Source organism: Thunnus albacares, chromosome 8 (assembly GCF_914725855.1).
Source record: "Thunnus albacares chromosome 8, fThuAlb1.1, whole genome shotgun sequence".
NCBI classification, from domain to species: Eukaryota; Metazoa; Chordata; class Actinopteri; order Scombriformes; family Scombridae; genus Thunnus; species Thunnus albacares.
Genome location: NC_058113.1, coordinates 26,695,187 through 26,719,075, shown reverse-complemented (window position 1 = coordinate 26,719,075; position 23,889 = coordinate 26,695,187). Strand labels below are relative to the sequence as shown.

The following is a 23,889-nucleotide window of genomic DNA, read 5'->3' as shown; positions in this document are numbered from 1 at the left end:
ATATTTTCTGTCTAAAAATAGTAAATGGTAAGATCTGGCCACAGATGGTGCTGTAATTATGATCCATTGTTATAGATTAAACTACCCAACAGCATATAAAGTAGTTAAAATAAGATCAGCCTTGACTAGCTACAACATTAATATGCTTTTTGCACATCAATAATGATCTAATAATCTGGCATACTGTATATTAAAGCAACTCCGCTGCTTAATGAGTACTTTTACTTTTGATACTGTACTTTAAGTACAATTTTACATTGTTGTATTGCTACTTTTACATAAGTAAAATATTTGAATACTTCTTCCAACTCTGTATTATAATGTAGCAGCATCATGTTGCATACAGTCACTTAGATAAATAAATAAAATAAATAATAGTTAGGACCAGAAAATGTTACGCAACTTTTCTTCCAAGATTGCACAAGATTGACAAAGAGAGGTTCAGTTTTTTCATTTCTGCTTTATTAGAGTGTGTACAGTACATTGTGATGGGAAAGATAAATGAATGATTTTATAGTAATGCATCAGATTTAAGACACACTGTGTATGGCTACCAAACCTCTACCATGAGTTCAAATTGATAACAGTTTGAATGAGATCAAAGCCAGGGAAGTCCATGGCAATGACACCAAAGCATGGTCTGGGCTGATTGGGGTAAAACTGCCTCAGGTATTGATTGAGCCATGGGTTCACCTTTTCAGCCACTCTTCTTGGAGTCAGAAACATTCCCCAGAAGGTACCAAAGCCAGTGCCGCTAGTGTAAGTCATGACAGCGTTATCACCTCCACAAGCTTCAATGGCTTGGCTCAGCTGTTTGATTATTGTCTTGTCTTTATTTTCAACATCAGTAACCTTGCTGCTACCTTTGCCATTTGTTTCTATGAGGGGAATTCCTAATGTGAAGGTGCTTTTCTGCAAAAAGACAATTTTCCCCCTGACCTGACCCATAGTTGGCATGCCAGAGTTCACCCAGACATGTTGATCATTGCCAATCAGACTCTGGACCATTCGATTGACCATGTCCTTCTCAAAAGACTCAGATCGCACTCTAATGAGCACAGCCTCAGTATTATACTCAGACAGGAAGGCTCTGACAGTGTCTAGGACCTCCTTGAGTGTAGTGCGCTGGTACATCACCCCGTGCATGACATAGAGGGTGTCACCAAGTTCAAACACTTTGAGATCAAGGAAACGAATGCCAGCTCTCAACTGATTCTTCAGGGAAAAGGCCTGGCATTTGGCTAATGGGCCTCCGTGCAGGGCCAGGCTGTCATGGGTGCCAGGAATAGTGATGAGAGATAGGGTGCGGAAATTCTGAATGCTCGCCATCCATGGAATATTGTAGGAGCCCGGGAGTATGAGGTTTCCATTGTCATTGAAGAAAAGGTTTTGGCCATGGCATAAAACACTGTTGATTCAGAACAAGATTTTGTGATGTTACAGTAACTCCAATGCCAACAAGTTGAAGCCTAAAAACTATAGCCTTGTATTTTACTTGCAAAACTTTAATATTATACTTACATGACAGAAAGCACAATATGGTGGAAAAGCAGACACTTGTTACCAGCCTTCATTCTTGTAGAAATATGAGCAATCTAGTAAATGATAAATTGTAGGACAAAAATTATGCATTTATCACACAAAATCATTATTAATAGAAGACATGCATGGATAAATTACTAATTAAATATCCAAGGATAGGCAGGCATACTCTCGTGGTAGCTAAAATGTACCAATTTTTCCTACCATACCTTGCAGCCAGGATGATTTCACAGCAAACCACTCAGATGGTCAGGGAATGGAGAGCTACACAAGAGATCCATAACTTATACTGCTTGGTTATCTGAAAATTTCTAGGTGTGGATCACATGATATGAGTCAAACTGATTGCTCTTGATGCAGAACAATAAACATGTTCGTACAGATTGTGGTGTTTGTTTCCAGTGTGTTTGAGAAGGTGGGTCCTTTCACTGAAAAAAAATAGAGTCCGATTACATTTGATTACTTAATTATGCTGATGGCATGTAACTTAGGAATTATCTCGAATACATACAGCCACACCAGTGCAATAAAAAAAAAAAAAAAGATTAAACTGTGCCATCAGTTAACAACTAAACAAAACCTAATCAACAATGAAAAAGGGCAGAGCTGCATGAATTGTAAAAAAAAAGATTAGGCTAAATGTACTGATTGTCAGCTAGAAACATGGTTGGGTAGTAATAAGTTTAATATATATTTAAATAGAAAATGAGAATTATCCAAAGGGCTGGATAGAAACCAGAGGATCTGCAATCTTTGTTACTACAACCATTTGGGAGATGAGTTTCATATTTTGTTTGTATGCATGAATTATACAGAAAAGTACTTTCCAAACTATTTAAATCTCCCATGTATCCTTAAATTATTTTTATTATTACAGTCAGATAGGCTTCAAGGTGTTTGTAGGTTAGATGCTTTCCTGAAGAACGTTCTGCCTCTGTTGAAGTCATTTTCCTTTTATTTCATTGCAACTGGGTACCATTGTTCTGTTATGGTTGTATATTTTGTTTGTACTCCATGCCATGTAGGCTAATCATGGTCCTGAGTCAATAAATCAAATCAGAAATTATAGTAACTCATTATAGATTTCAAAATTGACTCCATGAGATACAACAATAACAGAAAATGGGTAAGGCAGTACCATACCAAAATAACAAGGAAATTACTTAATTTTCTCCGTGATAGAGGACTTTATTCCACAATTTACATCTGTTGTTTAACTAATTAGTGACGGATGACAGCAACACTTAAACATAGCGTCAGTTCTGCTAGGAAAGAATTGCAGCGCTGATCACACTTGGGATGCCACTAACTAAGCTGACACTACATGCGTGGTGAATTGACATAGGTTGAGTCGGCTGAGCGCTGTTGTGCTGACGCTATTCCTGAACTCCTGGAGTGTATTGGTAACAAACTTATCTCATATCTCACAGAAGTACCAGGGTACTATATACCAGGTTCAAATCCTGGCATGAGTGTCTAGCTTTACAACACTGTCCTCACCAATGTTACTACCCTAATGTGCTGTAAAAGTAGCCAACCAGTCACAATCACAACCACAGCTAATGTTATAGCCATAGCAGTAGCCATATAGCTACAACAATAGTCATTAGCCTCTGTAATAGTTACAGCCAGAGTCACAGCCACAATAGCCATTGCCATGGCAAGGGACCCTTTTCACAGCAGACATTTTAGTTTCACAAAGCAGGAAAAGCACAGGTTTGACTGATAACATGAACGATGGCTCCATTCCATTAATTAATTAACAGTAAGCCATGTCAGTGAGTACAGTCCCAGTGAGCACAGTGCCAGAGTCCTAGAAATGGCTCACCTAAATGCAATTCAGCCATCATTAATGTTATTAATCCTACTTGTGCTTTTCCTGCTTGACAAGTCAAAATGTCTGCTGTGTAAAGGGTCTATAGTTACAGCAACAGAAATGGTTTGTAACCACAGCAAAGGACATGCCCATTTGTGCTATTGTCACAGCCGGTGGCTATGGCTAGAGTCAGAGCTCAGCTTTCCTCAATAGTTGAACATATCTCTGTGACTGGGTGGAGTGCTGTTGACCAACATTACTTTGCAAATCTAGGATAATGAACACCCACGCTTTTATACTAATCTGTGAAACTATTTGCTGATATTTACACTTGTGCAAAACTAAATCGCCTTAAAAATTACGTATACCTTGACAGAAGGTTTCAGCTACAACGCCCACCCTTGGAATTTACTTTTCCAGGAAATCACTGTTACCGAATTTGATTTCCAGCTGACTAACAGTGTAAAAGTAAATAAACTTGAACACATTTGGATTGTTTGTCCTAAACTATGAAATGGTCTTTCTCTGATGATCCTGTGATTAATTGTTGTTATGAATAACTCATTAGAAAATTATGCTTACTGATAAAAACAAAACATTATTGCGTGTTTTCATTTGAGTCCTGCAATATATTTTTAAATGATCCGTGAAAAGTATTGCTTTATGTCCACTAAGATAACAAGACAATTTTGCATTTTTGCTATCAAAGTGTTGTTTTTCAATCCAATACATTTTTTGCAATATTTATTGTCTCTTCTAAGTATGTGTAAATATTTTACAGTGCGGTTTGGAAGGTGTATTATGTTAAATTCAATCCTTGATTAGAATTTCTAAATGACCTCGCAGTGTGTTTTGCCTCAAGGCAGCAAAATAGAGTAGAGAAACAGAGAAGAGGTTAGTAAGGTCTGACAAGTATTGGCTATTATCACTCCGCAGAAATCAAAACAACTGGATTTAATGTCTTGGGTGTTATTTGTACAGTGCAGTGGAGAAAGAATCAAAATTAAGTAAATGTAGCAATACCTTCCTTTTAAACAGAAAAATAGCACATAATTCTTAACTTTTAAATGTTAAAAGTATAATTACTTATTTGTTGCCTTTCCTCCTTTCAAAGAGTCATTTTTTATGTCTAATGCAGGCATTAAGGTGTTCAAGCAGGGCTAGAATAGTTGATACTACAAACATCAAGTGTAAAAATCTTGTGAATTTTATGCATAAAATTTTAGAATGCAAATAAATGGCTATGGATGTTAGATGAATGCAATGGGGTACAAATGAAGTGCCTCTGGACAGAAAGTGTAAAGTCTCACAAAAATTGAAATACTCATGTATGGCTCCACAGTGAAAAGTACTGCAATACACACCCGAGTGTAGTAACTGTCTTGAGTGATTTTACTTGGTATGTAGTAGGGCTGCAACTAATGATTATTTTCATCATCAATTAATCTGTCGATATATTATATCAGAGACTTTGGACATTTTTCTCTTGAAAAACGCTTGGTTGATGATCAAAATAGTTGGCGATTGTTTACTAGTTGGCAACAAATCAAGTAATCGACTAATTGTTGCAGCTCTAGTTGGTATAATTTAGTTAAAAATTGTAAATACATAAAAAAAATGAGAATGAAATATTTTTGTTTCATATCTTTAGCATGAATTGATGCCTACAATAAAAGAACATCAGATCATTTATCCGTTTACATATTTGAGATGATGTAATTGTAGAGAAGAGCTACAGATTCATGTTCTGCATTAATGTCACTGCAATCATTTGCATCTCACAGTTGGCAGGATATAGTAGATGAGATGTATGAAACCAAGCTCATGTGTTTTTGAGGTTACAGCATTGGCATGTGATCAGACCTTCTCCAGCTTGATTGACTGTGCCCTCTCTCCACCCTGTCATGGTCAACACAGCTGATTAATTTGACATTTGTGGTCATGAAAGTGCCCTTTAACCACTGGAAGTGTTTTTAATGCTCCTTAATTAAGTCAGCACGGTCGATGACACAGGGCCAGCTCCTTGTTTAATGAAATATTGTTCTGCATTTAGATTTGGGCAATTTTTACCACTTTATCACAGCAGATCAGTTTCAAATATTACATGGGAGGAATGGGAAAAACAAGATGCAGCCATAAAGTGAACATGTTAGGCAAAGAAATGCAGGTGACAGGTATGTTTTTAAAACTTTGTGATATATGAAACTTTGTGCATATTCAAAATATTCAAAATATGACTCACATTTATGTGGAGGAATAGGAAGGAATCGTTAAAAGCAGCATCACTAAAGAATGGCAGCAGAGTTGGGATACAGCAAACACAGGACAACATGTTTATGCAGTACAGGGAGAAGTGGGCACAGTGAGGTCAGTTAAAAGGAGCACCAAAGTTAATATCTTAATAAGGCTGACACACCAGACTTAATAAAACACTGCACTTATCAAGCAAACATCCCTCAGGTTTATGTGAGCACTGTCAAGGTACATCAATGGAGCCTGTGACTTGTCACTGCCAAAAATACTCTTGAGACCTAGAAACAAAAGAGGGAAATAAGCTTAGAGTGGAACAACTGAGTCAAAAAAGCAGAAAAAAATGTGTTTACCATTGAGTTAGGGAGTCTATTCCACTACTTGAGAGAAACTGGGCTGATCGAAAGAATCTAGTGTTCAGTGAAATCTAGATTTGTTTCTTTCTCTTCTTGTTTTGTTTGTTTAAGGATGCAGAAAACTGTGATCCACACTCCAATATAGTGGGTGGCGGTAATGCATCTTAACGCTGGTTCCTACCCGCCATAAAAACCGTAAAAAAAGAGGAGGAAGAAGAAGATGACTACAGTTCCTACAATGCATTGCGAAGGCACCCGGAAATAGAAGAAAACATCACAATCAGCTGACTGGACTTGTGTGTTGATGAATAGTTTTGAGACAGTTTAAAGTCAGTTATTTACTCACTGAAAATATTAAGTAAATATTTTTGCATTATCTTACGTTAGTGAATAGTTAGCTATGTTACGACCGAAGGCATTAACGCAGGTTCTCAGCCAAGCGAACACAAACGGAGTCCAAAGCACACTGTGAGTACAGTAAGCTAGCTGCGTGCTAGCGAAATGCTACTTTTAAGGGTAGAAGCTTAACTATGGTTAACGACTATAACGTTACATTTAAGGGGAGTAACGGTTATAACGGCGGAATTTATACACTGATATACATTATGAATAATTTTGTGACTATAGAGTAAGACAGTAACACTTCTCCGGAATGCTCTGCGACAAATAGGCTAACATTAGTAATATCAACCTTTTTGATAATACCTTACTAATAAAATGTGGAAAGTAACTAGCTTATGTATGTTTACTCAAGTAACGTTACTGTACGATTTTGAGGTACTTGTACTTTATTTGAGTATTTCCGTTTGATGCTACGTTAACTTTCTCTCCACTACATTTCAGAGGGAAATAATGTATTTTCTACTCCACTACATTTATTTGACAGCTTTAGTTACTTTTCAGATGAAGATTTGCTATTATAGATAAAATAACAAGCTTTTTAAAATACAACACATCGTTAAAGATGAAACCAGTGGTTTCCAACCTTTTTGTCTTTTGACGTCTTACCATAAGCAGTGTGTAGTCGGGGTCACATTTCAGATGTCTATGAGTTGTTAACAGCTCCACCAAATAGTGATTTTTTCCCTCTAAACTTCTCACATGCTTTCATTTCAATAAATGTTCAAATGATCCCACATTTCACCAAAAATCAAAGATTAGAGAAAAAGTCTTAAAAAATGAAAACAGATTTGTGTATCTTTGTTGTTTCTTCTTCCCTCTCCCATTAATCATCTCACGACCCCTCAGATTTATCTGGTGACTCTTGAGGAGCCCGACCCCTAGGTTGGGAACCACTGACTAAACTAGCTAACTGTATATAAAGTAGCTCAAACTAGCTCCACCTCCAGCAGCTACAACAGTAACATGCTGCTCTAACACTGATGCTTCAGTATTAATACTCTAATGATGTCATATATAATAATATATCAGTCAAAAGGACCAAACCAATACTTTTACTACACTTTAAGTACATTTTCCACCACTGCTGGACTAAGCTAATTCTTGAATTCTCTGCAATTATTGTCATCATCGATTAAGCGTTACATGCATAAAATTTCAAAAAATGCAGATATTTTTCCTCTGCTTGTTTTATCCATATCTCATATGTAATTTAATATCATATATGACAAATACATGCATCAAATCTTCACTTTTGAGAAGCTGAAAGCAGTGAGGTTTTGGTATTTTTGCTTGAAAAATCCCATAAAAAATGCTGTAAATCAGATTAATTATCAAAATTGTCTTCTTTCTTTTCAGCTCTTTTGAAATTATAATGTATAAATGCAGTAATGTACGTATGGATTTTGGTGGGTCCTGTCTTGTCAAGTGAATTTGAACTATTCGTGCATTTTTACAGATGCTTTCTTTCTTTTTTCTTTGTATAAAATTGGTCAAGGTGGCATTCAAATGGTCTTAAAAGGCTTAAATATAGTCTCATTAAACTAGAAAGCAGCTGGGATGAACTGTGACTATGACTTGATCCTTTTAAGAAATGAGCAAAAAGGGCAAACAAGTAACATGATTCATAACAATTACTGTACTATTTACTGTACTATACACTACAATTCACCGTAGAGGAGCATTTCTACTTTGTACACAGTTTGAACAGTTTAATATACTTTATATACTGTATTTACTATGATTAGATTTGTAACCTTGCATTCATGTGGTTTACCCCTTCACTGCATGTGTTGCCCTTGTTGTAGATATTGTTAATAACGTTATGCTGCTTCATAGACTGTAGAGTAAAATCCTTTCACATGTTAATCTGCTGGATACTGAAACATGCAACTTTACATTTTCAACAGCTTACTGAATAATGAAGGTTCACTGCTGGCTTACTCTGGGTATGGGGACACTGATGCACGGGTTACAGCCGCCATCGCTAGCAACATCTGGGCAGCCTACGACAAGAATGGCCACCAAGCTTTCAATGAAGACAAACTCAAATTTATCCTCATGGATTGTATGGTAAGAATTTAACTATATCTTTAGTTATGCATGATGAGATGATATTAAAACACCTGACATTGGGGCACTTTATCATTCTCATGTTTTCTCACTCAGGAGGGAAGAGTGGCCATTACACGTGTAGCCAACCTACTACTGTGTATGTACGCCAAAGAGACGGTGGGCTTTGGAATGCTTAAAGCGAAGGTGAGAGTTTTAACACAACAGCTGGTGCTGACCAAGCTCATGTCTTTTTGAAGCTACAGCAGTAGCGTGTGATCGGACCTTCTGCAGCTTGATTGATTGTCCCCGCTCTCTCCCTCTATCATGGGCAACACAGCCGTTTAACGATTGACATTTGCGGTCATAAAAGTGGCACCTTTAACCACTGGAAGGATTTTTAATGCACCTTAATTCAGTCAGCAAGGTTGTCAGCACAGTGCCAGCTCCTTGTTTTTTTATAAAATATTGTTCTGCATTTAGATTTTTTAACACTTTATTACAGCAGATCAGTTTTAAAACTTACATGGGAATAATGGGGGAAATCAAGATGCAGCCACAAGTGAGCGTGTTAGGCAAAGACATGCAGGTGACAGGTGCATATTTCAGTTTGCAAGCCACAAACACCCCACGTAGATCAATGCACGCGATGTCTTTTTCCATCTTTTGATATGGTAGAATGATTGGTAACATTTCTGCAACATGGATTCTAATGACATTTGTTCATGAGACGGCACAGAGCCGGTTTCAGACTTTGAGGAAATCTTCAGAATTTAACTTGCTTATCTTTTATTTTCAAACTTGGCAGAATGTCTCATGTATATACACATATTATTTAGTTTGTCCAGGAAACCCCCAGCATTAAAATTCCTGTTGCCTTCAATACTTTATATCAGATATTACAGTCAGACAAAACAGCTTTGTCAAAGTTTGAATGATGGAAATTAAAATATGATGCTGGAGGTTTCACGTTTACACATCACACTTGTGTAAGTTGTATAATGGATCACAATTAGCTTCCGAACTAGTTGTGATGTCACAAATTATGCTTAACCACAGATTTTCAATCAGCACGGAGAAAGGTTCTCCTTTCCACAGATGAATGTGAAAAACTCTGCACATACATCATTCTGCACAGTGAAGCTCAAGCATCCAACTGAAGTAACAACAAGTGAAAAACATTTTTGAGTGGAGGGTGACTTCAAAGGAATAGTTAGACATTTTGAGATATACAGTACACGCTTAGATGAGAAGATGACACCACTCTCAGAAATGAGAGTTATAATAAATCTGTCTGTCTAAGGCTACAGCCAGTAGCTGGTTAGATTAGCTTAGCGTAAAGACTGGAAGCAGGGGGAAACAGCTAGCCTTGGATCTGTCCAAAGGTAAAAAAAAAAAAAAAAACAATCCACCTGCCAGCACGCAGGCTGTAGCCTTACACATGAGAGTGGTATTGATTTTCTCATTTAACTTGAATAAGGGTAATTACCAAAATGTCAAACTATGCCTTTAACATGGAAAAAAAAAATGATGAAACTTCACCAGCAGCAACAGAGGAGAGATCCCTCCTCCGGCCCATGAATTGTGACAAAGTTGACAAGCTGATTGTTATCATGGAACAAACATAATTCAGTACTGGAGAGGTCCTAACAGTGTGTGCTGTAGCGCCTCAAAAGTATGTGCAGGTTTTCATTCCATCCATCAATTGACAGATAGCTCAGAGAAACTAATCAGTAAAATCAGATTCTGTAGTGTTTGCTTGGAATGTGAGCCCGACCCTTCACATACATCGACACATTGTTGAAGAGCACTGCAAGAATGAGTTTATTTCATGCCAACAGTCATTTTGTCAGAGTATGTATTGCTACTGGATATTTAATTTTGCTTATGTACTATTATATAGAATTTCATGATCAAGTAATTAAAGGATAGGTTCACAATGAGGCTTCAGCAGTCTGAGTTGACTTGAGTCATATCAAGTGGATATCTGCCACATTTACAGTCTTTTTAGCATAAAATCCCCTCTTTGTGTTTCCTCGGACAGTGTTCCCATGTTGAGCTGTGGTGTAAGTATAGTAACAAAAAGAGAGACTTTAGCACTAAAAAGACTGAACATTGAAAGACGTCAACTTGATTTTAATCATTTGGACGGCTGAAGCTTCATATTCAGATAGCTTCAGATAAACTTTGAAATACATTTTTGCACAGAAGGAGGACAAAACAGTTTTGTCAAAGTTTGAATGATAGTCTGAAAAAGTAGCTGGTTCACACCTGCAGTTTCTTGATGTGGTAGATTTCGGTTTGAAAATGTGTGTGTGTTTAGAAGCATCACCACAGATACAGTGTACCGGCTCGATCCCGAATAGTTTAGCATTCAGCATTCTTTGAAAATGAGGACTCGAGGACTCACAGCTGCATTAGAAACTAGTACCAACGCTTTGCAAAGATGTTTCCTTTAAAACATTTTAAACATTTATTTTAAAAGGTTTTGCTACATTTTTGCAGCATTAAAGGGACCTGTTCGTCCAGCAGACAGTCTACAATGAGACACAATACATGAGGGCAATGCTTCAACCATTCCAGCATTACCCCTCACTCTGAATACAGCTTTTGTTAACACACCATTATTGTGTTTACAGGCAGAAGCCCTGGTGCAGTACCTGGAGGAACCATTAACCCAAGTGGCCGCATCGTAGGGAAAATGTGATCGAAGTTCTGCCTGTTGTTTCTGTCTGCCTGGAAAAGAAAGCATCTTATGATCCAGGTCATTCATGGACTATTGTAACATTCTGTTTGTTCACAAAGTGTACATGCATATATCTGAGTGAGTGAGTGAATGTTTGTGTGTGTGTGTGTGTGTGTGTGTGTGGGGGGGGGGGGGGTCAGTGTATTTATAATCATGGTATTGAAACTAATCAATTGTTTGTTTGGGTTTTGACTCTTTGCCCTCGCTTGTGAATCTGTTCATCTTATGGTCTGTCTCTTAAAATCCACGTCATTCGTCAGTAGGAAGTCTGCATGTACAGCTGCTGAAGTGACTTCATTATCAACAGGTCCCTTTGTTGATTCATTCTAACATTTTGAATCCTATCAGGCAACTAAAATGCATATTATGACAAAGGTTCATGGAAACTTTCATAAGAATTTTTGTCTGACAAAAAAAGCAGTGAAGATTATTTGCTATGTTTTATTTCAAAGCTGTAAAATAAAGTGGATTTATATTCACACGATCTTCATTTTTGTTTGTGCTGTGAAGCGATTGCTTGGTGTGACATGAGTGGGCGTGGAGATGGCACTTCATTTAGTTCATATCCAATTAATGTCCAAGTAGAGCTTAGAAGAATGTCATTTTAAACAAAATGAAGCAGTTTAGATGTATTTTATATCAGTTATGTAATTTTCAAGGGTCATTAACTAATTAACTAATTGACTTTACTGATACTTGTGAATATAAGAGGCAGGAAATCTGTATGTTTGATATTGCCCTTAATGAAAAGGAATATATTAGTTTATTTCATCATATTTAATATTTAATTCTTTGGTTAACAAGTATTCTTTTCTCTATTTATTCCAGAACATCCTTCAACTCTCAGAGATTAAATAACTATAGAATTTATGTATTTTAGCTCATCATAAGTTGACACACTCCTTGCTTGTTCACTTGCCTTAACACACAAAAAAAATATTAATATCATTTGAAAAGAGCAATGATTTGAACACTAAAACACCAGATGTGTGAGATTATTGTCACTTTAAGTGCAGTTTAATCTTGCACGAGCCTCGCACAAGTTGGAGATTCAAACTAGGTTTATTAAAACGAGAATTTGTAGGTCTGTTTTATATGTCTGTGTTAAGAGCCAAGCATGGACAACATCATAAATGAACGGCATAAATTTAAGATAAGAAGCCCACGATTCCAAATTGAAAAGACAATTTTCTGTCGGTAACTGTCTGAGACACACAGTGGGGTTATTGCATGGCTAAAAAAAAAAAGGAGGTCAATCAATATGTTGTAATAGTGCATTAAAGGCTGAGAATGTAAAGTCTAGACTGACTATGTGCCCAGGATGTCGCCTTGCAGTTTGAATGACCTTGACCTCTTCTGCCAAGAGAAGTGGGAAAAACTTGAAGATGTCTGATTAAATGAATCAGAACAGCAGGTTTTCAAACCTAGTAGAAAATAGAAAAATGAAAGCATCTTTTGAAAGAGATAATACCACATACTATAAATGTACAGTGGTAGTCTTTGTGACCACAGATTTATAGAAACAGGAGGCCAGCAGCAGACAAGTGGATCCAATAGAAACATCAGACCTGTGTATAAAAAAGGAATATGACAATTAAGAAGAAAATCAAGCAGAGAGAGACTGAAATTCAGCATGGATGGTTTCATACTGCCCAAGGTCCTGTTCTGTTACTCTCTCTGTTGTTGAGCTGTGGAGAGACTTAAGTGTACACTATTATAGAAATAATATAGATTCCGGGTGGTTTTTCCTTTAGTAATAAAGCAAAAAACACTTGCTTCCTGCTTCCTACATGCAATGATTTTATTAGTCCAGCAGGAGGCGCCTGACGGCCCTCTCTCAGCTGTACCTGCTAGTTGCCCCACCTGTCCAACCTGCCATACACTGACTCCATTACTAAGACACACCTCCATCTCTGCCCCACCACTCCCAGACACAATCCCCGCCTGCCGCAGCAGCAGAATATCCTGGATACACTCAGCATGTCTTGTTCAAACAAGCCAGCTTTCTGTTAACTCAGACTGGGAAGGGTAGTGAAGGGCAGAAAGGTGGTGACTGGCATTCATGTGCCAAAACAGCTTTGCAGCCATTTTCTTTCCTGAAGCTTGAGGATCTGGGTTGGTTGGTTGTGGTGTGAGTCAGTGTCATCTTACATCCTGCAATCAGCCTGTGTGTGTGCTGGAGATACGGCAGCAAACTGTGGGGCGGCAACATTGAATGGACACAACATGGGGTCAGATGAGGCCTACAATTTTGTCTTTAAGGGTGAGTACATGTATTCTCCCTGTTGACTTACTTTGATGCACCAACTGGTGAGTTCCTATATGATTTGAAAGTGAAATGTCATTTTATATTGTTCCTTTGTCCTTCAATTATACTTCCTTGTTTATCATTAACTTTACAATAACAGCTTACTGTAGAACACAGTACTCAGTAATACTCAGCTTAGATAACTAAAAGTATGTATGCCTCTGGTTGTCAGCAGTGCACTCAGCCAGCTGTGTGGGTGAATATTATTATTTAGGTATTTGTCTCAAAGCTTATAAGTGTCAAAACTCTTCAGGTGAGAGAGATCCTTTGAGTGAAACCGCAACCACGTTAACCAGTTCAGCAGTCGTCTCTGTGAAAGCAGCATATGCCTAACACAGGATATTGTTGAAACCAGGATGTGTACTGACATTCATGCTTATCTTTAGCATTCCACACAGACAACATTGTATTATAGAGTGTATGGTTTAAAGTAGCATGTTAATGCCAACAAGACAAGCAAACAAAAGGTGACCATTTAAATTACATCACTCCAAATATAACATTAAGTCCGCAAAGGGGTTGTCAACACATGAGCTCTGGACCTGTATTATGCACTATTTTAAGTAGCATCTTGGAAAAGTCACTTCATTTTGCTCTTAACATAAAAAGAAACACACACAGCATCTTTTACTACATGGCGTGTTTATTTCTTATATGCACCTGATTAAGGTACCAGATGTAAGAGAGAAGTAGAAGTCATTCAGGGAAGTGATTCGGTTCAGTGATTTAACATTTCAGTACAAAAATGCCATGTTGATAAAAAGTCACTGCAGGTGGATGGAGAAACCAAAGCAACTGTGTCCAAAACATCAAATAGCAACAGTCATCAGATTAAAGAGTTCCACTACAAAATAGGTATGTCATGTCAACTTTATTAATTTGGCCCAGAATTGAAAATTTACCTGAAAGGGCTTTGGGGGCGCACTAGGAGCATAATGGTTAAGGCACATACCTCATAACCACAATGTTTCTTTACACTGTTAGCGATTAAATGAAGGCGAAAAGGAAAAACAAAACAAATGTGTCTGAAATTGTTATTTCCGCAAAAAGTCCAATTACGATGTTACGATGTCAAATAAGATGTCTCCTACTTCATTAAAAAGTCCATTTTCAGCGTATGACTGCTGGAGGTTTCATGTTTACACATCACACTTGTGTAAGTTGCATAATGGATCACAATTAGCTTCCAAACTAGTTGTGATGTCACAAATTATGCTTAACCTCAGATTTTCAGTGATCACATAGAAACGTTCTCCTTTCCACAGATGAATGTGAAAACAGCCTTCTAGTATCAAACTCTGCACATACATCATTCTGCACAGTGAAGCTCAAGCATCCAACTGAAGTAACAACAAGTGAAAAACATTTTTGAGTGGAGGGTGACTTCAAAGGAATAGTTAGACATTTTGAGATATGCAGTATACGCTTAGATGAGAAGATGACACCACTCTCAGAAATGAGAGTTATAATAAATCTGTCTGTCTAAGGCTACAGCCAGTAGCTGGTTAGATTAGCTTAGCATAAAGACTGGAAGCAGGGGGAAACAGCTAGCCTTGGATCTGTCCAAAGGTAAAAAAAAAAAAAAAAACAATCCACCTACCAGCAGGCAGGCTTTAGCCTTACACATGAGAGTGGTATTGATTTTCTCATTTAACTTGAATAAGGGTAATTACCAAAATGTCAAACTATGCCTTTAACATGGAAAAAAAAAATGATGAAACTTCACCAGCAGCAACAGAGGAGAGATCCCTCCTCCGGCCCATGAATTGTGACAAAGTTGACAAGCTGATTGTTATCATGGAACAAACATAATTCAGTACTGGAGAGGTCCTAACAGTGTGTGCTGTAGCGCCTCAAAAGTATGTGCAGGTTTTCATTCCATCCATCAATTGACAGATAGCTCAGAGAAACTAATCAGTAAAATCAGATTCTGTAGTGTTTGCTTGGAATGTGAGCCCGACCCTTCACATACATCGACACATTGTTGAAGAGCACTGCAAGAATGAGTTTATTTCATGCCAACAGTCATTTTGTCAGAGTATGTATTGCTACTGGATATTTAATTTTGCTTATGTACTATTACATAGAATTTCATGATCAAGTAATTAAAGGATAGGTTCACAATGAGGCTTCAGCAGTCAAGTGGATATCTGCCACATTTACAGTCTTTTTAGCATAAAATCCCCTCTTTGTGTGCCCTCGGACAGTGTTCTCATGTTGAGCACCGAAAGTGCATTATGAGGGGATCTTCTAATGGTCAGTATGAACAGGAGGAATGATTACAGCGAGGAAAACCTCTTTCGGTGTTCATATGAGCACCTGACTGTTGTTTTAAGACAGACTTGAAAAATTGCGAACTCATCCTTTAAAGTTAACCTTTAAACTCATACACATACAGTACATATATTAGAAACTATATTCTTCATGTTTTGAATATTAACCATCTGTCTGTTGAGTATACCCCTAAGTTGTTTCAGGTTTCCATGAGGATTTCAGGGCTGTAAGTAGCAGCGGTACTGTGTGCAGTTCAGTAGTTACATTTCATGTCCTGAAGGTCATGAAAACAAACAAAAGAAAAATTTAATCCTCACTGCAACGCATCAAGTTTTTCAGAATTGACAAACCAGACCAACAGAGAGCTTGACCTGTATCTCCATAGAGACCAGGGTGTTGTTTACATAAGAAGTTATTCAGTAGCAGAGGAGAAGAGGAGAAAAAGGCATTTTCATCCCTCCCTCTTGGAAAAAAAAGCAGTACTTAGATCTGGCTGCAGAGTGAACAATTACCTAAAACAAGCCAAAGTAGAGAAACTTGTAAAACATTCTTTGCTTTGACTTCAGACTTCAGGTTAAACATACTGAAAGTCATTGTAGCAAGTCATTTCTGCTTTTAGAGTGTAGCTTTCTTTCATTGGAATCAGCAGGTGTTCAGGAAAAAAGTGCTAAAGCGTTTTTTTTCTTGTTGTTGTTGTTTTTTAAAATCTGTGACTAGTGAATAACGAACACATCATTTGTAGCTAAGATTCAAAGCTCAAAGGTCACTATTGTTCCTGAAATTATATGAAACATCTTTCTTGCTAGGCAGGTTTTGTTATTGTAGGAAGGTCCAATTCAAAAACTGTGAATCCAATCTGGCAAATTTTTATCATTCTGGGTTTTTAGTAACTCTAACCTGTGGGAATCTGGAAATATACCCCTATCCACTGAAAATCATCTAGGTAGATACCTTGTCCACCTTTGTAGTCAAATCGTACCCTAGAAAGCACTGTATCATGTCACACAGTTCAAGCTATTACTATTTTAATGTTCTTTCCTTGTTAGTTCTAAGTATATTCACTGTATTCCTCTTTAAATGAATCACCCAAGGTCACTAATTAACACATCATATCTTGGTTATTTATTTGTTTGCACAAAAACCAAAATGTAAAGAATAAAATTAGTTGTTTTAGCATAGTAACAAGAGTGGAAACCGCTACCCTGGCTCTTTCTTGTGTTAAAAGTAACTCCCCATAGAAACACAACTAGTCAACTTTACATTTCATTTTTTGTATGAATTAAACAAACAGGATACAACAGGTTAATTAATGAGTTTAAGAAGTGTTTGGAGGCAGATTTTTTAAACCTTTGGACAGAGCCAGCTAGCTGTTTCCCCTGCTGCTTCCAGTCTTCATGCTAAGATAAGCAAACTGCCTGCTAGCTATACAGTAGCTTCATGTTTAGCATGTGGATATGACCAAAGTCTTCTCATCTGACTCTCAGAAAAACAGCAAATAAGCATAATTCCCAAAATGTTGACGCATTCCTTTAACACCCATCACATCCTAACTCTGTATTTAATGGCTGTGGAAGTAAGAACTGGTGTCCACAAGGTCAAATACTTCAACAATAAGATGGGACTTTATGCAGAGATCCCAGCACTGCTGTGTCTTCTTAGTGTGGTCATACTTTCCTATCTGGGCCAATTAAGCCAAACCTTTTTTCTCTCTGAGTCAGCTGCTCATAACTGAAACCCAAACATTAGTCACTGAAATGTACAGAGGGGGTGTCTGTGTTATTTCTTGTCTTGTTTACTCAGTGGGTAGGATCCTTTGACCGAGATAAAATGAAGTAGCAGCTTAACTTGTTCCACCTGATTTGGAATCACTTTACACTCTGAGAGACTGTTTTATTTCCAAAAACAAAGGTTTGCTTTTGAGAGATTTTTCCCTCAAAGGTTTTCAGTTTTATAGAGGAGGAAGTGTGTGAATTCACCAAAGAGTTGACAATTGCGGAAGAAAATACAAATGACGGTACTTCAGTTTTGCTCAAATAAGTTGCTTAAATATTTACACCACAAGCATGACAGACCACCATGTTTCAGAGTGTTATATTGTATAGCTTCAATGATGAATAAAACCCCCACGCAACCATCTCACAAGTACACAGAGTGAGAAAACAAACAGCAAAACTTCAAAATGTCCTTCACTTCTGAAACCACACGTATACCCCAACCGCTGAAGTTTGTCATCCTGCTTAGCTTTACTTCTTTTGCTTTTCACGCTCACTCCTGCCCTGCCTCAAGTAATTTGACACATGGGTGAACTTTACAATGTCACATTACCTCTTTACTAATCAATAATGTGGTGATTCTGTTACAGACCATCATCCCGCATCTCCGCCCAGTATTTTACTCAACATGTCCTGTCTCTGCATTATTTGCTTTGTATGCTTGACTTAAAACAATTAAGTAATTTACTATGAGGGTGTGGTGCTGCTTTTAAAATAGGACATCATATCCCTAATGGTGTAATCGGCCTCAGTCTCAGACAGCTAAGACTGGGGATTTATGGAGCAACCAAGAACGACACACTTAAACTAAAGGCTTCAATTAAGAATTAAGGGCTATAAAGGATAAAGTGGACGTCACAGGATTGTCTCATATTAGGCTTTGTGACTCTTGACTTTGTCTATTTTATCCATATATTACTCAAGAAATACTGGGTTTAGTCTTTTACCATCCAAGATACTGCAAAACATTAAAATACTTGATATTCTTGCAAAACTTGCTGTGCACAGTACATCTCTGTCACTCTTCTGGATCTAATGTTAAGAATTCCCTTGCAATTCAAGTATAGATGAGCAAGTAAAACTGGAGGAGGAGTGTGTCTTTGACGGGATTAAAATGTTACGTTACAAAAACATGGACGCTCTCCACTGTATTTAAAACGCCTCTGTGTTTTGTGTCCTCTGCAGTTGTTCTAATAGGAGAATCTGGAGTAGGCAAGAGCAACCTGCTGTCCCGCTTCACCAAAAACGAGTTCAACCATGACAGTCGCACAACCATCGGGGTGGAGTTTAGCACACGGACAGTACAGCTCAGCAGCTTCACCATCAAAGCTCAGATCTGGGACACAGCCGGACTGGAGCGATACCGAGCCATCACTTCTGCGTGAGTACCAAGAATCAGCTTTTTATATTATTAGTGTATACTGTACTGCTGTACTTTTAAAACATCTGTGTGTCAAGGTTAAGTTGCCCAAATTTGTATTTCTTTTTAGCAGATTTTCAAGGCGTTCTTGCAGTTATTTTACGATTTAAAATCACATTTTTGGTGCACCTTCTTTTTGTTAAACTGTCTCCACTACTTGCACTTCAGTCACTGATTACCTTACAGATCATTTCCTGAAGTTATATTTGGTAACCCAAAGAGAGGGAAAACTTTAGAAGAGGGACCAAGTGTGCGCACATCCAGGCAAATTATTCAGGTGCAAGACAAAAAAAAAAATCATTGCAGGTATAAAGGAGCAAAGTCTGCACACTGTTAAACTCCTAATAAATAATTTTATTCTCTGGCAACATTTCAATCTGTGCCTGTGAAAGATCTCACAGATTGAAACGTTGCCTCAAAAAAGAGAATAAAATTATTTTATTGGGAGTTAAACAGTGTGCAGGCCTCACTCCTTTGAACCCAAACAGAGGGGTCATGACCTTGGTCCTTTCAGTCCAAGAAGGGCAGATGAGCATGTAAAGAGTCAGGGAGCCCCTTATTCAAAATACAGTGTATTTCGATTGTATTATTTCACAATCTCGCTGTCAGAAAAGAAATCAACATTTCTTTGTACTCTAGGATGATTTCTGGCTGTATTATTGTGGAACCATTTTTCTGCTATTAAGCTGGATTGTGGCTGTGCTGAACGTACAAGTTAAGACACAAACATACCTAAATTTAAATAGATATATCAAATAAATTGTTCAACATTTTAGGAAATGTATTTATTTACTTTCCTGCTGAGAGTTAGATGAGATGATTGATACCACTGTCATGTATGTATGGTAAATATACCAGCAGCTGGTTAGCTTAGCTTAGCATAAAGGCTGGATACCAGGGGAAAGGTTAGCCTGGTTCTGTCCAAAAGTTAGAAAAAAATTCTGCTGCACCTCTAAACCTCACTAATTAACACATTATACCTTGTTTGTCTAAACTGTACAAGACCAAAGTGTAAAAACAACAATTTTATGTTTCACAGGTTTGTGCCGGACAGTCTCTTGGCTGGGAACTTACTGGAATCTCTGCTGGTTTCCTAGCAACTGATTCCTGCCAAGAAATAGTACTGCACATAACATAAATTGTTGTTTATACACCTCTGTTTTTGTACGGATTAAACAAACGAAATATGACATGTTGATTTAGAGGTGCTGGTAGACATATTTTGTTACCTTTGGACAGACAGGCAAGCTGTTTCCCTGTTTCCAGTTATGCTAAGCTAAGCTAGCTAGTCGCCGTCTACAGCTTTATATTTACTATACAGACATTAGAGTAGTATTAATCTTTTCATCTAACTCTTGGCAAGAACACAAATATTTATCAGAATGTCTAACGATTCCTTTAAGTAAAAGGTAGAAACAATTTTTTAAAATCAACATCTCATACTTCTTTTCTTAGTCCATATTGTAGTTGTTGAGCAACCTGTATGTCAGCATGTTAAGGTGGTGCTGTTATCACCCAAAACACACGCAAGGCACTGATCATCAGTTTCCTCCCACACTACCTGAAAAACCACCAGCACATTCTTGTATCCAGTCAGTTTCCAACTGACACACTTGGGTTCCAAAATCCAATTGGTTAGAGCAGAGACCTTCATTTGAGCACTAAGCCCTCAGCGGGTCTCTGTTCTATCTGAGTGTGCCCCGGATTCATTCTTTTTTAAATTAAACTAGAAGGATTAACAGTGTGAAAACTGGTTTTAAAACAATAGAACCATGTCATTTTTATTTTTAAGACATGGAAAAATCTGAGGATATGCTACACCACGGGATTAGCTCTTTTCTGACAGCTTGGCTTTTTGAGTAATTACTTGCAGACTTATTCCACTATGCAAATTCTCACTCCCATGGAATTTCCTATTTGTGCTCTAACAAGCAGCTAAAACCTATTAAAGTGGAATTAATTATGCTGCTGGAAGAGGGGAGCAGAAATGTAATTGTGAATGAAGTATTGATTGGTTCATGACTTCAGAGCAATTGTCAGTCATTAATTTAACTTTCAATTGACAGTAGGAGAAACTGTTCATTCTGAATGAAGATAAAGCAAGACAGTGCTTAAAGCCGCTATAATCAATATTTTTTTTAAATGACAATGGACCGAATGACTATGCATAAAGATGAAAGGGGTTGCTTGACGAATCCACAGAGAATTATCATCTGAAATGGAGCTACAGTGAGAGAGGATATTAAACTTACAATCATCAGGTGGCCAGAAACACAACTCCAAATAGATGTCAATGCTGTGTTTACAGCTTGTAAAAACCTTTCCCTTTTTATTTATATCACCTTCATTTAGCCATAGATGCAACTTTACACTGGCCCTAAAAGTAGCGTCACAAAAAAATAAATAAAGAAGACACCTAAATGTCACATAAGGAGTAACTGTGAAGTCAATGTCCTCCAAACAGGTATTACAGAGGGGCTGTTGGAGCCCTGCTGGTCTATGACATCACCAAACACCTCACCTATGACAGCGTGGAACGCTGGCTAAAGGAGCTGTACGACCACGCTGACCCCCACATTGTGGTCATGCTGGTGGGAAACAAGACTGACCTGGAGTCAGAGAGATCTGTGCCCACTGAAGAAGCCAAAGATTTTGCAGGTACAAAGTCAAGAAGTATTACCTCCATGCTGAAAATGATTGCACATGATTTTTAAGTTCATTATAAAGAGTTTATGGGAAATGAATATGTGATGATTGATAGAGAATATGAAGATGTTCATTGCTGGATGGTATGTCTTAAATTTGTTGCACCCAACTATGACTTGCCAATATGACAGTATTACAGACTATTCAGTGAAATTTAGGACTTTGGGTGCTATAATAATATCTAGGAGTGTACAATTAAAATTACACAAAATTATCTGTCTTACTTGAATTTTGTTTGTTTGTTTTTATCCAGAAAAGAAAGGTCTTTTGTTTCTGGAGACTTCGGCTTTGGCGTCAACTAATGTGGAAGCAGCATTCAACAATGTCCTTGCAGGTAATTCATTTTAATGTCTTTTTTGTTTGTCTACTTTTGAATCAGTTTGCAAATCTGTTGTTAATGTAAAAATCTTCAGAGATCCAAAGAGAGGCATAGTCTGTTTAAACATACAGTATGGTTGTTCTAGTTTAAGAACAGTGAAAGTGGCATGGTGGATTGCTGAACAGCAAGTGGGAGGTAGATTTATTCACTGATCTGTCCTTTCTGTGTGGAATTTTAACATTGGTTTCCTTCAATTTGCTCTGTCCACTGCAAATACATATAAATCATGTGCTATGGATACACAAAATTGTTTTTCCCATAGACACTCCACCCTGTAACCTTGAATTTAACCTCATATAGTACAGACCTCCATGTTCTCGTCTCATGGAGGTCTGGAGAAAATCAAAATCTGGAAAAGGGTAGAATAACATGACCTTTGGCAGTCCATGAGACAGCCATTTGATTTGCTTTGAGCTTAAAAATACCCACCTCCGGAAACAGCACCTCTGGTTGGTGTTTGGTTGGGAAGGAACAACTTCATCATAGTGACGTTTTTTACATTTGTTCAAGAGTTGCTGTCCTTTTCCAATCAATTTTTGTGTATCATGGAAGTGCATATGTACTTTGTTTTGGTACTATAGAGCTTTCTGCTACTTTTCCCATCAAAGCGTGGGAACTTGGGAACTTGGCAGCTTTTTTTCTATGCTAGCATATATAAATGTAAAGTATATATCAATTTTCTGTCTCAGAGATTCACAGGAAGGTGAGCAGTAAGGAAGTGGTCCGGGGCTCTATCACTGCTGTGTCCTTAAACAGCTCCAGAGCAGAGAACACAGAGGAGAATAAACCCTGCTGCAGAAACATCTGATTAAATCCTACTTCAGGAGCGCAGAGGCCTCAGGATGGGTGTCAGGCAAACTCCTCCTTTACCCACAACCCTGAGCAAGAGCCCAACGAGAGGCGAGCAGCACGGCAACCTTGGGCACCACTATTAATGGTCCTGGCTTAAATGATAGCACTTTGAAATGACTGATTTACAAGATGTACAAGTTGCATGGTGGCATGATGCATTCAAAAGATGATTAATAAATGTGAACGAATGTAGCTGGAAAACAACATCAATCTTTCAAGAGTCCCTGCTGACTATTAAGCATATACTGTAGGTCACTGGTAAAACACCAAACTGTGTTACCTGTAAGAAAATATATTTATGATTTATGCAGAAGATAGGACAAACTGAGATGCATCATTGCGTGTACTGTTTTAAATGTAAATGATACATGTTTTTTCTTAAAATGTTTGGTTGGTGGCTAATATTGTAAGTACTGACTGAGTCTTGCTGTTACTGCTATGCTAAAGCTGATGAGACTGATTGCATTTCTGTTCATAAATAAATGCTTTATTGACTACTGTATGTTATTTGTATCTTATAACCAAAGATGGGCCTTTTTCACTGAAGACATTTTGATATGTCAGAGTAGAAAAAAAAAGGGTGTAAATAATAAAATGAATGATGGATGAGTTCCGTTTAGCTGCTACAGTTTCAGGGTCCTGGTATTGTGCATGCTGGCTCACTGTCACACTGTAATGGCTTACTAGGACACTTGGAATAGAATGGAGTCATTGTTTATGTTATTAGTAACACCTGTGCTTTTCCTGCTTGAACAAGTCAGAATATCTGCTGTGAAAAAGTAAAAAAAAATCAGTAATTAGAAATACTGCATCAATCTGGTTGAGCTGAAAGATATTTTCCTGTAGTAATCTCAACCATGAAAGGTCTACTCTGAAAATATTATTTGTCCCAGGGTTGTTTCTAGCCCTATCAGAAGGTCATAACCTCACAGGAACTCCATAATGAGGTCTGAAAATTCTGGAGACTTCAACATTACAAGATGTAGAAAAAGTTCTGAGACATGAATTTTAGACGTA

The 23,889-nt window shown here is 37.6% G+C and overlaps 3 protein-coding genes across 5 annotated transcripts; 2 read left to right on the top strand and 1 right to left on the bottom strand.

Annotated features, from left to right (window-relative positions):
• Positions 1-369: 369 nt before the first annotated feature.
• On the bottom strand, positions 370-7,012 carry LOC122987379 (1-phosphatidylinositol phosphodiesterase-like). 3 transcript variants are annotated; one of them, XM_044359245.1, is made up of 5 exons: positions 6,973-7,012; positions 5,775-5,889; positions 1,752-1,853; positions 1,522-1,595; positions 370-1,408 (listed from the first exon to the last, which is right to left on the bottom strand). In XM_044359245.1, the coding sequence occupies exons 4-5, from the start codon at positions 1,572-1,574 to the stop codon at positions 562-564; spliced, it is 900 nt and encodes a 299-aa protein (XP_044215180.1). In that variant the 5' UTR covers positions 1,575-1,595; positions 1,752-1,853; positions 5,775-5,889; positions 6,973-7,012; the 3' UTR covers positions 370-561. The 3 variants fall into 3 exon arrangements, with proteins under 3 accessions (XP_044215180.1, XP_044215179.1, XP_044215181.1); XM_044359244.1 differs by lacking the exon at positions 6,973-7,012 and having other exon boundaries at positions 5,775-6,105; XM_044359246.1 differs by lacking the exons at positions 5,775-5,889; positions 6,973-7,012 and having other exon boundaries at positions 1,752-4,811.
• On the top strand, positions 6,212-11,564 carry lamtor2 (late endosomal/lysosomal adaptor, MAPK and MTOR activator 2). The gene is made up of 4 exons (XM_044359248.1): positions 6,212-6,432; positions 8,274-8,436; positions 8,533-8,622; positions 11,055-11,564. Exons 1-4 carry the CDS (start codon positions 6,365-6,367, stop codon positions 11,109-11,111), a joined length of 378 nt encoding a protein of 125 aa, XP_044215183.1. The 5' UTR covers positions 6,212-6,364; the 3' UTR covers positions 11,112-11,564.
• Positions 11,565-13,086: 1,522 nt separating this feature from the next.
• Positions 13,087-23,374, top strand: rab25b (RAB25, member RAS oncogene family b). The gene is made up of 5 exons (XM_044360480.1): positions 13,087-13,424; positions 18,701-18,896; positions 21,400-21,593; positions 21,895-21,975; positions 22,710-23,374. The coding sequence occupies exons 1-5, from the start codon at positions 13,388-13,390 to the stop codon at positions 22,826-22,828; spliced, it is 627 nt and encodes a 208-aa protein (XP_044216415.1). The 5' UTR covers positions 13,087-13,387; the 3' UTR covers positions 22,829-23,374.
• Positions 23,375-23,889: the final 515 nt, after the last annotated feature.

Coding starts and splice junctions, on each gene's coding strand:
- LOC122987379 (XM_044359245.1), bottom strand. CDS start 1,574: ATGAAGGCTGGTAACAAGTGTCTGCTTTTCCACCATATTGTGCTTTCT. Junction 1,409..1,521: donor CATATTGTGCTTTCTGTCAT/GTAAGTATAATA, acceptor CTGAATCAACAG/TGTTTTATGCCATGGCCAAA.
- lamtor2 (XM_044359248.1), top strand. CDS start 6,365: ATGTTACGACCGAAGGCATTAACGCAGGTTCTCAGCCAAGCGAACACA. Junction 6,433..8,273: donor AACGGAGTCCAAAGCACACT/GTGAGTACAGTA, acceptor CATTTTCAACAG/CTTACTGAATAATGAAGGTT. Junction 8,623..11,054: donor TTGGAATGCTTAAAGCGAAG/GTGAGAGTTTTA, acceptor TTGTGTTTACAG/GCAGAAGCCCTGGTGCAGTA.
- rab25b (XM_044360480.1), top strand. CDS start 13,388: ATGGGGTCAGATGAGGCCTACAATTTTGTCTTTAAGG. Junction 18,897..21,399: donor TACCGAGCCATCACTTCTGC/GTGAGTACCAAG, acceptor TCCTCCAAACAG/GTATTACAGAGGGGCTGTTG. Junction 21,976..22,709: donor ATTCAACAATGTCCTTGCAG/GTAATTCATTTT, acceptor TTTCTGTCTCAG/AGATTCACAGGAAGGTGAGC.